We start from the raw sequence: 16337 nt of genomic DNA, 5'->3' as shown, positions 1-16337 counted from the left end.
TGGCTCCACATTCAACAGAGAGTAAATATCTAAAAAAGAAAATGATTGACATTCCTGTTGAAAACATCTTTTAAAAATCCTCTTGATTTTCTAGCACAGCAAAGTAAAAATGTTATAGCATCTGTTCTGCTCAACAGGTTGGTGTGGATGGGGCGGAGGGTAGATAGGGTCAAGGTCCCTCTGCTCCGAGTTGCCACTGAGCACCAAGGCGTTGGTGCGCGGCAACCCTTCGGTGCCTTCCTCCAGCCAGCACCTTTCTCTGTCTGTGGGATGCTCTAAAAAGCTAAGAAGAGGTCTTCTCCACTGAGACACTGGAGCAAGACTGGGGGAGAGACTAGACCCACGTTGGGCAGTTCTCGATCCCCATTGGTCTCCAGGCCTCTGACTCAGGTTGAGTGGAGTAGCTTGGCTCACTGTGCGCCGACCTCTCCGGACGTCCGGGTGCCCTCCATGCTGGAGGCCCTGCAAGCAGCCCGGGGCATTATGTCTCTGCCGGTACCAGGGGCACCGCCACTGTTGGCTCCCCGGTCCAGAGGCAAACCACCACTTGAATCTCCACAGTTGCCGCCTGGTCAGTACCGTTCACGGTCTAGGGAATGTTCCTGACACCATTAGCCACTCAGCGACTGCCCCTTGTGGTCGGTACCGTTCCCGATACGACCGCTTCTCCCGGTCCCTGGACAGTGGAAGGTCGTACGCCAGCCCGGCCTCCCTTCGTAGTCGTCAGTTGATGGGACAGGCTAGTCAGGCCACAGCAGGTGCAGTGTCACCGGGCTCCTTGGCCGGCATCGTGGTACCAATGGGCCCCGTGGCCCCTGACGCAGCCCCCGGTGGTGGCTCGCTTGGTGGTGGAACGAAAGTACTTTGTGCCTGCCAAGGGGCATGAATACCTGTACACCCACCCTGCCCCCAACTCCCTGGTGGTTGAGTCAGTCAACCACAGGGAGCGGCAGGGCCAACCAGCCCCTACTCTGAAAAATAAAGACTCAAGGAGCCTGGACCTATTCAGGAGAAAGGTTTATTCATCCTCGAGTTTCCAGGCAAGGGTGGTGCACCACCAGGCCCTCCTGGGGAGATAAGAGTTCAGTTTTTGGGGCTCTCTGCTCAAATTCGAGGACAAGGTGCTGGCTTCCCTTGTCTTCCTCGGTGAATGATCTTTGCCTAAGTAGGTTTCTCATCTACATTCAGTTTCCAGAGACTTCACCTCCCCACCCCCCGTTGGTTGAACGACCCATCTTTGTCAGCTTGCAGGAGCTCTGGTCCCTTATGTCTGTCTAGAGATGGATGCCAAAGATGTCTTCTGTCCTTGCTTACATAGGCGCCAACTCTGTGGGTGCTCCGGGGCTGGATCACCCACGGGGAAAAATTGGTAGGTGCTCAGCACCCACCAGCAGCTCCCCACTCCCCCGCCCAGTGCGCCTCCTCCCCCAAGCGTGCCGCGTGCCTGCTTTCCCCCCGCAGCTCCCAGCACTTGCGCTGCGAAACAGTTGTTTCTCATGGCTGAGAGGGAGGGGGGTGGAGGGGGAAGGCGGCATGCTCGGGGAAGAGGCGGGGCCGGGGCGCGGGTTTGGGGAAGGGGTCCAATAGGGGCAGAGAGGGGGCGGGGACCTTGGGGAAAGAGTTGTAATCGGGGCGGGGCAAGGAAAGAGTGGGGTCGGGGGCACGCGAGCTCCCCCCGGCGCCGGGGAATGTTGGCGCCTGTGCTTACTTATATCTTCCAAAGTTCCATGACCTTGCTTCAAGAGGCAGGGGGACCCCCTGCTGTTCTCCTCTTCCTGAGGGCTTCCCATCCCCCTGCTGATTTCTATGTAAATGGGGCTTCTATTGTTTTTGGTCACACCTTGCTTGATTTCATTAGAGACAGGTTGCCTTCATTCCTGTCTGGGAGGGAACTTGTTTCTCCCTGTTTGGCCACAGATTTGAAAACATAATATCATTAAGTATCCATATTTCCTCATAGTGTTAATAGATATATTTCACAATGATATTAATCACCAGTGTGTCATTAGTTTTCAGAAAAGACCTTCCTCTGTACACTTTGCTAATACAATAATTTTGTATAGAATCAGTTGATTCAATTGTTTATCACTTCAGGTTCTAACTCCCTGTCTTTATATTCCTTTGAAATGGATTCTTGTAAGGGTTACCCCTCAAAGAAAAAGTTCATTCAAGCTGTCAGCAAGGCAACATGGAGTCAGGTGGTGAAGGAAGTTCCGTGCTTTTTCTTCTCCCAACTGTTAGCTTAATAACTTTGTTTACCTAATATGTTAAAATGGACCTTCATTGTCTTTGCCTGAAGATTGGGCTGGTCTGAGAATCAAATACACATTCCTTTTTAAGGAAGACCTGTTTACCAACTCCACATGACATGCCTGGTTTAAACACTTTAGTCATTATTCTAACATATATCCATTGCATACATACATCATGCAAGAATATTAATGATCAGTAAGTTACTAGTTTTCAAATGATATCTCATAAGGAATATTTTGTATAACAATTATTACAATAGTGTGGAGGATGGGATCAATTCTACAGTTGGACAAGAAATTCTGGCCCCTCGTTGTCTCAGACCAGAGGGAAAAAAATCAACTTGAAATGATAAACATCATCAGGGATTTAGCTGGAAAACTCTCACCATCGAAAGCAACTTTGTCCAAGTTTAAACCTTGGAACTGGAAATCCCTGTAGCTAAACCTTCCCCCATCCACAGTTGCCCCAAATGGGTATATTCTCTGCTATCCCACTCACAGTAGCAGAAGTGTTTCATTCAGAAGCATGGTGTTTTTTACTAACATACCTAGTAGCACCACAGAACCTAGAATATGGCTTGTCTGAAATTTAAAAAAAGAGAGAACTCTTCTGTAGGTTGTCTTAATTACTGCTTTGCACTGCATCTGAGCATGACTATGATTTTTGGCACATAGTATCATATACAAAGTTCCCAAAATAAAATACTACAGGATATCCCAAAAACCCCTAGGAAACTTTATAAAGGGATTTGAACGCTTGAGAGAACATCTTTTCTGATGAAGACATGCAGCCAGGATGATTAAAGAAAAAGGAATTATGTTCAGCAGATAATTAGGTTCTTTAAATAGGTGCAAGAAAAACCACTCCACCAATTTTAGTGTTAGAAAACGTTTGCTAGAAGTTTAGTTTTGATAGTAAAGGGTTTTATTGCTATATGTTTGAGTAGCTAAAATTTCTGTTCAGCAATATTGTGAAATATTCATGTTCTGAACTGATAAAGGAAACTATTAAGCGATTGGTTCACAGACTTTGCAGACAGCAAGAGCTGTAAATAAAGTAGTCACTGTTTGTCATCCCAAGTCCTGGTCAGAGGAAAACTTAAGACAGCCAGTGTTTAATGTGTGGGTTTTTTTCTTTTTGAGATAGAGTGTGGGCTAGGAAAGGGTTCATGACAGGAACTTTATGTTGTAAATAAGAAAGTGACAGAAAAGACAGAGCTTATATATAGGGTTTGTGAATAGCTGAAATGCTGGCAAACCAGCAGTAAAAAGAAAACAAGATTTCTTCTAGAGTGCTTTCTGAAACCATTCTAATGGAAGGAGAGGCAATGGGGAATTCAGCGCCAGGCGCAAAGAGGACTGTCAGCAAAGCCATTCGGATAGCTCTTGGCATGCTCATAAGTGGTATTATAGTACTTGGCATTGCACTTTTCCTAGGTAAGTTAAAAGTTATACATTAGCAAAACTTAAACTCTCTCAAGGTTTTCTACTTCTTGCTGGAATGCAAGTACTATATGGCTTATCTATGCATAGTTTTGGCTATATTCACCATCCTTTCTCCTTCTGCTGTTTTATTTTAAATGGAAATGAAAATATTTCAATAAAGACATTTATAAAACTGTTATAGTTGGGAGCTGCAACACCAGCTAACATAGCTTTGAATACTTTATTTGAATATTCAGTAGAATGTACTCTATTAAGAATTGTGGTCTTTTATAGTTTGGGGAGAGACTGGTAAAATTATGTGTATCAGTAATGCTGATTAACTGATAGATTTTAACTAATATGGGTTAATATTTTCTGTTTGCAGAAAACTGAGCTATAATGTGTGTGCTTTATGGAATCACTTTGGTTATTCATTTCATTTGGTTTCCATTAGGATTAGACTAAATGTTCTGCACATTTTTTTTTAACAGTTAATGTTTTTCTGTGATGAATTGCGGAATCTTCCTTGGAAAGATGGTAATCCAATGCCTGTTGGTTGAATGAAACTATTTGCATCAGATTTATTAGCTACCGTTGAATAGAGTGGAGAATATTTTCCTCTCCAGGATCTGGAGTTTGTTGTAAATGAATTTTGTAGGAATATTGTTTAAAGTACATAAACAGATCTATAAAATGATGTGAAATATATTGGATTGTGCCAAAGATGCCTACTACTAAATGAAAACCATCTGGAAAAGCAGTGTTTCTATAAAAGCTCAACAGGGTCAGATCCTCATGTGGAGTAAAGTCTGTAATTTGTGTTAATTTGACAGAGCTATGCTGCTTTACGCCAGTTGTGAATCTGGCCTCTAAGGATATTAATGCATTCTCTCACCTCTTTTATAGTCTTGTTTGAAAGATGAACTAGCCCTAGACTCTATACTTAGAACCATTTTTTAAAATCTCCTGTGCATCAGCTGAAAACTTTCATGTGGAAAACTTGAAGCAACAGGCTACAGTATGTTGGTCCGGAGCCTGCAAACACTTACACATGAGTAACTGCACGTATAAAACAAGGAGTCTTGGGGAATTCAGTTGGACTCAATGAGTGTGAAACTTCATACATCTGTAACTTCTGGCAGAATCAAGTCCATAGTTGGAGTGCAAAATAGAATACCACACAGCTAGGAATAATTATAAAAAGAGGGCTTATTTTCTTCCTCTTTGTATTTATTACTTGTAGATAATATATAACCTAAGTCACTAAAGTTCACTGAAGATGCAAGTTCTTTATCCAATGTTTAGACATGAAAATGCAAAAATATGTAATGCTAAGGAGACAATTATATAAGAATAATGGGGGCCATCCTCCACCTAGTGGTCCAAACTCCCACTGACTTCTTTGGGAGCAGGATCAAGACCACCAGCACCCACAGCACCCCTTCACCTTGCTGGGAGTTTTGGGTGCTCAGCATCTCTGAAAATCAATAAGAAGCTGAAAAAATTGTCTCTTTCTGACAAGTGGGGTTTCTTGTTTGTATTTTCTGCATAAAAACACAAGTCCTCTAGCAAGACACTTAACAGCTACCAGAGTATACCAATAAACTTCCGAGAGAGTCCTCTTCCAGGAATATCTGACATACATAGGAATTTTGGCACATCCCTGAACATCCCATCCATCTAGTTACCGCTGCACTGTCCCATTCTCTTGGGGGCCCTGCTGGGGGAGGGTAGCTTAGAATTCTGGCTATGCTTCCATATAAAATGTGCCAACAGATGCCATAATGGAAATACACTGATTTCAGCAGAACTCCTGGACTCCAAGGACACACCCTTCCTAGTCAACTTGGCCCCGGGCACTTTGAGAACCTGGCCATTCAGTTTGTCATTAGACATCTTCAGGAGTCCCTAATCCCATATACATTTAATAACTCATGGCCCAGCCTATCTCCTGCTCTGGTGATAGGAGCAGAGGGGAAGGAAAAATTATTAGGGGGAGGGATAGCTCAGTGGTTTGAGCATTGGCCTGCTAAACCCAGGGTTGTGAGTTCAATCCTTGAGGGGGCCACTCATCTGGGGCAAAATCAAAATTGGTCCTGCTAGTGAAGGTGGGGGGCTGGACACAATGACCTTTCAGTTCTAGGAGATGGGATATCTCCATTTATTTATTTATTTATTCTGCCCATTCCTTCTCTGGCAGCAAGATCAGAGAATAAGGCAATTTAAGATTTGATTTCCATACCCTTTGCCCCTGCTTCACTAGTAGCTTTAGACTTCACAAACTGTAAAGTTAGTGAGATTATTTCTGTGGCATTGAAAGTCATCGCACATTCAGGTATTTATACCACTTATTTTCTTAGAAGTCTGGAAATAACCTTAAGAAGTAGATGCAGAATAGGTGTAATGTAATCACAATTGTATATAATGTGAGGGAATAGGCCTGGCAGGTCTCCCTTATATTGCTTGAGATGCCGGTGAAAGCCCACAATACAGGCCTTTGCAGGCCACAGGCCTGAATTAAACTAAGCAACACAGCCTTCTGCCAAGTTCAGTCAGGGGCTATGATCAGAGGAGGGAGAGGGAAGAAATGTGGAGAGCCCTAGCAAAATAACAGCTCGTGTGGTAAAATATCAGCTTGTGTGTTATTGGCAGCAGAACTATAACAGCTTGTTGATGAAATATAATAACCGCTTGTGTGAAGAAATTAATTCTAGCTAAATGTTAACTTTTCCTGTAATTCCAGTTAAATGCAAAACTAGCCAATTAGATACCTTCTTTGGGCATCCTGTCAACTCCTCCCAGGTACACTGACCATAACACCCGGCAGGTACCATGCACCTCTTCTGAGAATGTACCCTAGCTGGTGCCAAGTTTTGACCGCATCAGGCTTCTCGAGAAGCCCCCCACCCACTATGCACCCAATTCTCAGAAAAATAATGAGGAAGGTACTGAAAAAAAGGGAACAGACCCCAACTCTTATATTTTCCTATTGACATATAATTTGTACTAGATTTGCGGTTTGTAAGAATAAAAGCAGCCCGCAAGCTGTGATTGTGGATGTAGTTTCTGACTGCAACGCCAACGAATCGATATGTATTGCAATAAACTGGCCTCAGGCTTGAGTCTGTGAACTAAAATCAATGCGTGTTTTCCCACGACAGTAATAATGGGTTCTGGTAACATAAGATGGCAAAACAATTGAGCTTGTCAAAACTTTTCAACTGAAATAGTTTCCCTCCAAAAAAAATAGGGGTTAATCAAAAACAAAAATGTTTTTTTCAAATTTTTATTTTTTTTTTAAGAAATTTCTAAACAAATCAAAATGTTTTGTTTTTGTATTGAAATTGTTTTGCTTTTTGAAAACCAACACAGTTTTCAGATTTCATAAATATCAGATTTTCCCCAGCTCCCTTCTTCCCCCCTTTTAACACTGAGTGCAACAGAATGGATAAGGGCTAGGCTTCTTTTTTCACTTTATAAGATTTCCCCCTTTTTCTTCTCGGTATCTTTTCAAAAGTTGGAGAAGTTTTGAAATGTTGTAAACTGGAAAAAGGAAAAAAAATGAATTCCTCCTAAACACACAACCTGCCCCCCCCAAAAAAAGATCTTGGGTGTGTGTTATTCATTTTAATGCACTGAGGAAATAGGAGAGAGGAGGAAAATTTTTTTGCAGGTTTTCAAACAATATTTAGAGAAAATTTTGAAGAAACAAAAAGCTATCCCCTTTCAAACCACATGAAACAGACAACTGATACATTTCAACATTTTTTTCCAATTTTTTCCCCTCACTTTGTTAGACCAGATCTACAAGACAGCAACACTCAAAGGATTTATTACTTTAGTTCTCTGAGGAATTGCACATATATTTTGTGGATAACCTTTTGAAATATTAGACTTCGAAAGCTTCTGAAAACCAGTAAAGAAGCTAAAGCACAGTAGCTGTCTGAAGCCTCTGAAAAGCTATGGTTCTACTGAAAATTACTAGGGACACTGTAAAGCCATTTTGTTTATTTTTTTGATTACCGTACTGGTCTGGTTTTAAAAAAATGCAGTGTTCTGACGCAAGAGAATCTACACGAGGTTGCAATGACCAATGGGTCAGAGATCTTCCAAACTGGCAAATAAACAATGTGTTGAAGTCAGTCCAAGACCCAGCATCTCTGGTACACTGGCTTTCCACCAGTGAGGCCCTAGTGTTAGCCATTAATGTTGTCTGAGGTGCCCACTTTTTCATGCTGCTAGTTTTAGACTTATGAAAAACAAAATGGCAGCACCTGTTTCATAGAGTCATAGAATTTAAGGCCACCCAGCATGTACAATTTATTGAGACGAGGTATTCATACCAAGTAAAAAGTTACACTCGGTAGTATGTATATGGCAGGGTGTTCAAACTACAGAGTTCATGATGTTTGACTCAAAATGCTAACAGTTAATTCATTGCAGTACAAATTATCCCAATTTGTTTTTCCATTTTGCAGTTAGCCAAGGACTTATAAACCTTCATCCTAAGCAACAGTATTGCTTGACTTCAGAATGCATTGAAGCTGGTAAGCAACAATCTTCAATCCTGTTTTGTATCATAATTACAATAGTTTGGTTGAGTGAAATATTGATAGTATTCTATAGTTCCATGATGCCTTTTAACTCAAGAAGGCTTGGTAACAATGAATACATGTTAAGATCATTTAAAAACCAATGCAGCAGCAATTTACTCTGGTTCTATTTTGCTTTTGTATTGCTATCATGTTCTACTGTATCCTGTCTTTTTTACTGTAGGCCTAGTGTTGAATAAAGTCACTTTTAGGAATGCTCATACTAATTAAGTTTCCTTTTCAGTAGCTAGCAAAGTAACTAATGATCACATAGATGCTGTAGGGCCTGGTCTAGCAAATACTTAAATTTCACCAAGTGTGGTGACAAGGGCCCTGATGCCGCAGTGTAAGGGTGTTGACTCACCCCTGCGGCGCCTCCTGTTGGTCATCCTTGGGAATTAGCTCATTTTCCAGCCAGGAGCACCCTCTGCAGGCCAGTGATCCACCTTACTGCTGGGCCCCATGTCCCTTTCCCAGGACCCAGTTCCCCTTTCTCTGGAGTGCTGCCCCCTTGACAGTAACCCCTCAGTCTCAGGGTCACCCCATCCACTATCCCCACTTCACCTCAGTCCTGGCTACTGCCAGTCCTCATCTAGCCCCCATTCACTGGGGCAGACTGCTTGTGATGAGTGGCTTATACACTGCAAAGGGGTTTGGACCTGCTGCCTCTGGCTACCCATGGGCTGCCCCCTATAACCCAGTACCTAATAGGCTTTACCAGGCCTGTAGCCTGGGGCTTTCCTAGGCCTGAGCTCCCTTGGCCTTTCCCCAGCCCTGCTCCACTCCAGTTACCTGGTTAAGCTCCTTACAGCCAGGCCCTTCTCTCTCTGAATGCAGGGAGAGAGAGACTAGCTGGTTGAGCTCCTGGCTCAAGCCTTTATAGGGCCAGCTGGTCCCTGATTGGGGCGTGGCCCCAGCTGAGCCTGCTTCCTCCCAATCAGCCCAGGCGTCTTGCCCTTCCACAGCCCTCCTCCAGGGCAGGAGTGGGTAACTACCCTGCTGCATGCAGCTTGTTGTATGCTGGCAGATTGCTGTGCCCATTTAGAGAATCATGTGGTTATTTTTGCAGGATGGGGCCTATGGTAGCAGTAAATGTTTGCAGGCAAAGGGCCTTATAAAGCCAGGGTGAAATTTTCTAAACTGTTCAGCTTTGGCTTAATCCTGTTCCCACTGAAAACAGTGTGGGTTGTCCAATTGACTTTAATGAGAGCAAAGTTAGACCAATGCTTATTATGTTTGAAAATCTGACTGTCAAGGTATTTAATTAGAAACAAAGTTGACAATAGGGCATCTTTTGGGGGTATTTTTTCATGCCTCATAATGTTTGGAGTTTGGATTGCATTTGAAACTTTGATTGTTTAGCTGAACTTTTTGAGACTACAAAATTGGTTTGGAAATCTCATGAGAACAAACTTTTTCATCAGTTTTTCTATAGTTACTGTTTCTACTTTGCCCTTCACAACAACAACTTTTTGGGGGTATTTGGGCACTTTTACTTGCAGCTGAACCCTGAAAGATGAGAGAGAGAGAGAGAGACTCACACAAAAAATAGGAAGCAATAGGGTGGAATAAACTGACTAAATATTTAAGAACCTTAAAAAATATGGGGTTTATTTTGGAAAAATAGGGGCCCATATTTTATCTGAACCATTTTTCCTGTTTATGTTTGTTAGTTGTGCTAATGTATGACTGACCTTAAATTTTTTTTTGCTGGATCAACAAAAATTGTCATTCTGCACAATTTGCACACTGCACAAAGTCAGAACTGGCGAGCTACTTGACTCAACAATCTTACTTCAAAAAGCAATGAGTAGTGAATCCCTTTAGTGTATTCTTGAGGTCTAGGTCACAGCTTGTCTTACAACTATTCAAAAGCTGTACAATAATTGCCTAAGGGCAAAGCATCCAGTAAGTACTATACACCTCTACCCTGATATAACGCGACCCGATATAACATAAATTTGGATCTAACGTAGTAAAGCAGCGCTCCGGGGAGGGGCGGGGCTGCGCACTCCGGCGGATCAAAGCAAGTTCAATATAACACAGTTTCACCTATAACGTGGTAAGATTTTTTGGCTCCCGAGGACAGCGTTACATCGGGGTAGAGGTGTATGTAGTAAAGATGGGCCCAAGCTATACAGTACAGATATGGATTAGGCTCTTCACTTTCAAGGGAGTTCAGAGTTTCAGTTTTAGTTCAAGTTTGTCTCTAATATTTGAGACATCACAAGTGGAGTGCAGAGGAGTGCTGAATGTATGGGAAGGTTAAAGGAGGTGGTTGCATGTGTTATAAAGGACAAAGACTATCTTTGGGCTAACCTAGAGTATGCTTTATTGATTTCTTTACAAACCTGTGTGTGTTTGCTGGACACTCTGAAGGAAGAAACAGTGTAATGTTATTTAGGGTGCAAATAGGGACAGTTCTGATTTAATAAGAACCAAACCAACCTTCATCAAAACTCTAACCAAACCAATCCCGAACTTTCTCTCTTTGTAGTTATCCAATGAACATTTAAAAATTCCACACTGACAAAGTTATTGTAATGGCAATTCCAACCTAAGTAAAACTAGCAGGTACTGGAAATATTACCACAAAAAGCCTGTGAATCTTATCAGGCTTCCGGTCCAACCTTCAGAGCAAAATTATTTGGATAAACTTCAAAATGTATGGATGTTTAGCCAAACTGAGCTGAACCTCTGAATCTTTTGAGTTATATCCACCATAGATGCAAGTGGCTTCTTCTGTGCCTGAGAGAAGCAATGTTTTTTAGATTTCAAATCTATTCTGATTGCTAGTGAAGTGGGGACAAGAAAACTGCTCAGTATCCTATTCCATGCACGCCATCCAAATCAGATAATCTAGCTATCACATGCATATTTATGCCATAATCATTTATTATGGAATTTGATTTTTACTGATAACCAGGAGAGGGATTGTTTGGCTATATGGCTCAAAAAAACTTTCTAAAAGCCATTATTAGACTTGATGTCTTTATCAGAAGAGTCTGATCTCTAATAATAATCAGTGGGCATTCAGTCATAAAGATTAAACAGGAGGTATTTTCTTTCCTCTCTTCAAAGGTAATAAAGAATTTTACACATTTTCCTTTAGTGCTATGCTGCTGCAGGTAAAGAATGTATAATTTTGGGGTGTGCTAATTACAGCCTGTTTGACATGCTCTGATATTAAATGCCTAGCTAGACTTCACTCTATCCTTGCACGATGGAGATTCCATTTCTATTCAGGTTCTATAAATTCAGTTTTTTGTAGATCTGGCTGCAGTGATCATCTCATAACAATCAATGACAGGTTTGTCCAAATTAGTTATTACAATGAATGCACAAATATTTTGGCTGTTATTTAGTTTATGTATGGGCAAAGTTAGATTCTGGAAACAGCAAGACCACAGCAAGCCAGGGAATGATCTTTATCCTTCAGATGAGGGTGAAAAGTCTTGCTTGGATAACTAATGTATGTTAACTATCATTTTGGGAATATAATCTGGTATAATTTCCTGTTTTGCTAAAAATAATCCATAAATCCATGTGATACTTTATAGCGGCCTCCATCTTAAGTAAAATAAACCAGTCTGTGGATCCCTGTGAGAATTTTTTTCGGTTTGCCTGTGATGGCTGGATGTCTAATAATCCCATTCCTGAAGACTCGTCAAACTATGGAGTTTATCCTTGGCTGAGGAACAATGTGGACCTCAAGTTGAAAGGTAAATATGTTCTTTCTGAAAGCAATAAGAGCTCTTTTCACTGCAGCTTGTTAGCTGGCTTTATATAGAATGAATATTGACTCAATGCTCTTCCTTCATTTAGATTTATGTTGAATAACATCCAACAGAACAACATCACATTCTCTTTTCATTGCATTTTTTGCTGATGCTTTTGATAAGAGTACGTTAACAGAAAACAACATGAGAAAAACACACTGTATATGGGGTGGGAGGGAGAAGAATGTTTTTGCTGGCAACCCAATGAAACATGAATCCAGTAACCCATTGCGTGTACAACAGAGAATTATACCGAAGGGAAAGACAGCAGGATTTGATCAGATACTTCTTAGGCCATGTTTACAGTGGGGAATTTTTCAAAACCTTTTCTCACCGGTTCAGTTGAAAGGGAACTAAAATTAATGGGATCTCTGGGATCCATTTTTGCCACCGTTTTTGAAAAGCACTTAATGAAATGGTAGTAAAAATGAGTCTGTCTGTCCAAGCTTTCTCTACACTGGGGATATCACTGGTTTTAACAGTTTACAACTCATGCAATTTTTAAATTTCCTCAGTATAGACAAAGACTCAGTGAAATGTACTAGCCTGATTGTCACAGAAAGTGAACAGAGAGCTGTCCACATGCTACAAATGTGACTTCTCTGTTACATGGTGATTGTCACATAGCATTGTATTTTCCTCGCCAACATATTCTTTTAGAGCAATATTGTGCAGTTACCTTCACTCAGTGTTATTCATGATCTTTTTTCTGCTTTCTGTGTTTATTTGACCACTGATATTTTAAGTCAAAGCTCATTTTACCTGAGGCGGTGGCGTAGCTGTGCCTACAGACTGTTTGAAGAACTATGTTTTGCAATGTTCTGAGCATGTTTACTTAATTTGTTGACGTAGAATGGCAGATCAGATCTTAGTATTCTGCTTCATTTAAATTCCTTAGCCAGTTGGTAAATAAGCCATCTAGGTGTGTGGCTCCCATTAAAATACCTGAACTGTCATCAGAAAAACAGAAAACTGTTTATGAGAATGTGCGTCTGGAGAAAAAAATAGCCTGAAGTGGATATGTGTAGGGAGGTAGATATTTTTATCTGAACATGACCTGACTTTGTGCTGGACTCCGTAGCAATGCCACCTCAGCAGGAAGTTCTACAAGGAAGAAGGATGATGTTGATTGTTAGGTAGGAAAAAGTGTCAGATTTTTATAATCTTGACTAAAACTATGAGTCATGTAACGGAAGGGAGACTGTTGTGCAAGATTTAATATTATCCTTTAAGTGCCTTAACATAGTACAGTGAAAACGTGTTGCTGAAATAACAACAACCTACTCTGAGCGCAGCAGATTGGAGAGTGATCAGCGCTTTTGTGTTGCATTAAAATAGATTCACTGGATTTATTGTCCTCAGGGATTTTTTGGTGCATTTTACGGGCCTTCTCCAACTAACTTTCTTCAGTAAGGTCAGCATACAGTGCATGTTCATTCTAGATACCATTAACTGTTTTTATAGCTGTGCTCAGTTACAAATACTATAGAACATGATTTAATGATTGCTGTGTTAGTTCTTTCTTGAGGATGCCTCTGAACCAGTAAAACTATTGCTGGAAACTGGTTTAAGTTTTGCTTTTCTAATCTTACTGCTGCCAAAACGACACGTTAGGTAGCTTCATGTCATGCACAGACTGCAACCTTACATAAGCCTGATTTAATTAACATTGTAGCAAGGTTTATTCAGCCACAGTGGACCATTACTATAAACTACAATATATATGTCACCTTTCACTAGAGCTGGGCAAAATTGTTTGGTGTATTTGCTGAAAAATGCGATATTGCTCAACCCAAAACTTTTTGCTAGTTTGATCAAAAGTTTTCCAGGTCTAGATTGAGAAAAGAGACTGTGTGTGTTTGTTCCCCCTTGTCACCTTTAGTCCAGTGGACAGGACACTTGTATGGAACATGGTGGACTCAGGTTAGACTACCCATTCTGGAACAGAGACTTGAACCCAGGTGGGTGCTCTAACCACCAGGCTATAGGCTATTCTAGGGTAGGCTGATCTCAATCTCTCCTGTTGAAGCTAATCCACTTCGTATAAATGCTTACATATTCATTGAAGCAAGGCCTTCAAGTCTGGCCCCTGCCAAGGGAGTGCCCTAATCTAGGCTATTGGCTATTTTGTCCTGCTCTCAGTCTTTCCTGTTGAAGCAGCTCCACTTTGTATAATTACAGTAGAACTTCAGAGTTATGAACACCTGGGGAATGGAGGTTGTTTCTAACTCTGAAATGTTTGTAACTCTGAACAAAACATTATGGTGGTTCTTTCAAAGGTTTACAAGTGAACATTGACTTAATACAGCTTTGAAACTTCACTATGCAGAAGAAAAATGCTGCTTTTAACCATCTTAATTTAGATGATACAAGCACAGAAGCAGTTTCCTTCCCTTGTCAAATCTTTTTTAAACTTTTCCTTTTTTTTTTTTTAGTAGTTTACATTTAACACAGTACTGTACTGTATTTGCCTATTTTTTTGGTCTTTGCTGCTGCCTGATTGTGTACTTCCGGTTCCAAATGAGGTGTGTGGTTGACTGGTCACTTTGTAACTCTGGTATTACATGCGTCTGACGAAGTGGGTATTCACCCACGAAAGTTTATGCTTCAATACGTCTTGATAGTCTATAAGGTGTCACAGGACTCTTTGTTGCTTTCTGGTGTTAGTAACTCTGAGGTTCTACTGTACATAAATATTCACTGTGCCAGAGAGAGAGAGTGAAAATGACTCTATAGCCTAGTGATGCAGGCACTAACCTGGGAGGGTAGCAGATGTGGATTCAAATCCCTCCTCTGAATCAGGCAGAGGGAAGATGGACATCCCAGGCAAGTGCCCTAAACCAGTGGTTCTCAAAGCCGGTCTGCCGCTTGTTCAGGGAAAGCCCCTGGTGGTCCGGCCGGTTTGTTTACCTGCCGCTTCCGCAGGTTCAGCTGATCGCGGCTCCCACTGGCTGCGGTTTGCCGCTCCAGGCCAATGGGGGCTGCGGGAAGCCGCGCGGGCTGAGGGATGTGCTGGCTGCCCTTTCTGCAGCCCCCATTGGCCTGGAGCGGCGAACCGCGGCCAGTGGGAGCTGCGATCAGCCGAAGCTGCGGACGCGGCAGGTAAACAAACCAGCCCAGCCCGCCAGGGACTTTCCCTGAACAAGCGGCGAACCGGCTTTGAGAACCACTGCCCTAAACACTAAGCTAAAGGGTGTAACTCCTCCCTTTCCACAGTTTCAGAACCCATTTTTTTTCTGAAGTTTTGGTTTGCTGGCCAAACTGAAAATTAAATTATTTACCCAGCCCTTGTTTTGGGGGTACTAGCCCTTCTAGCAGATAACACTAGTGAAGGAAACCATGCTAAACCTCATATTGAAACATTTTTTGGAGGTGGGTTTAGTGAAGTGGGGATCAGCAACATGGAAAGAAAAGGGAAGGGGAATGAAGGGGACAGGGCAGGGGAGAAGAGGATAAGAGGGGCAGGTGTGGAGTGAAGCTGAGGTGAAGAGACTTGGCAGGGAGGGAAAGGGTTGAAGCAAACAGCCAATCAGCCCAGGGTAGAGCAGTGGTTCTCAACCTATTTACCATTGTGGGCCGCATCCGATACTACCTCTATGGCCCTAAGGATGTCACATGGGCCATAGCTCTGTGCTGATTGGGTCAAAAGCAGGCCACAGGTTGAGAACCACTGAGGTAGAGAAAGTCCAGTCAAAAGTGTAGGAAATGTTCTAAGTGTGCAGAGGGTCCCTGCTTCTGCTCTAACCAGCGGGAGACTCTGACGGGTTTCTCTCTGCAGTTTCCCCCCAGGATGACATAGTGGGGTGGAGGGGAAGCATTGCCTGGGTCCTAGTGCCTCTATATTGTGTGTGTTGTTCTCTGCTGTATAGTTCCCAGCCCCCCTGCTCAACTCCATTTTACAACCTCCCACCAGTGCAGCAGTCCCTGCTTTGGCTGCTTCTGCCCCTTTCAGTGGGATCTGATGAGTGCTCAGCATCTTTGGAAATCAGGCCCCTTATTTATGGGCCTAAATATGGACTTGAAAAACCTAACTTTAGGCACTCACATTGAAAAATTTGGCCTTGGTCTTCTAACTACTCTCAGTGGCACCTTGCATTGTATTGTAGTTGTCCGTCCCTGTTTAACATCTAGTTGTAGACTAGGAAAAAAATCTTTAAAGGACTATTTACTACTTAAGTTCCAGGTTATGAAATATTTATCACATGAAAGAAAACTATTAATCTTTCTCTGATAACATAGTTTGGGCATGTTTTGTTGTAGTTGTGTCAGTCCCAGGATATTAGAGAGAC

General features: G+C 42.1%; 1 protein-coding gene across 1 annotated transcript in view; it reads left to right on the top strand.

Annotated features, from left to right (window-relative positions):
* Positions 1 to 2984: 2984 nt before the first annotated feature.
* The window catches only part of PHEX (phosphate regulating endopeptidase X-linked), a 137344-nt gene continuing 123991 nt past the window's right edge, over positions 2985 to 16337 (top strand). The window contains exons 1-3 of the mRNA XM_005281535.5: positions 2985 to 3689; positions 8156 to 8224; positions 11830 to 11991. Of these exons, the coding sequence (XP_005281592.2) occupies positions 3566 to 3689; positions 8156 to 8224; positions 11830 to 11991 (355 nt within the window). The 5' untranslated portion in view covers positions 2985 to 3565. The remainder of the gene's footprint in view (positions 3690 to 8155; positions 8225 to 11829; positions 11992 to 16337) is intronic.

The sequence above is a fragment of the Chrysemys picta genome, chromosome 1, assembly GCF_011386835.1.
Source record: "Chrysemys picta bellii isolate R12L10 chromosome 1, ASM1138683v2, whole genome shotgun sequence".
NCBI lineage: Eukaryota > Metazoa > Chordata > Testudines > Emydidae > Chrysemys > Chrysemys picta.
This window is presented reverse-complemented; position numbering and strand designations above follow the sequence as displayed.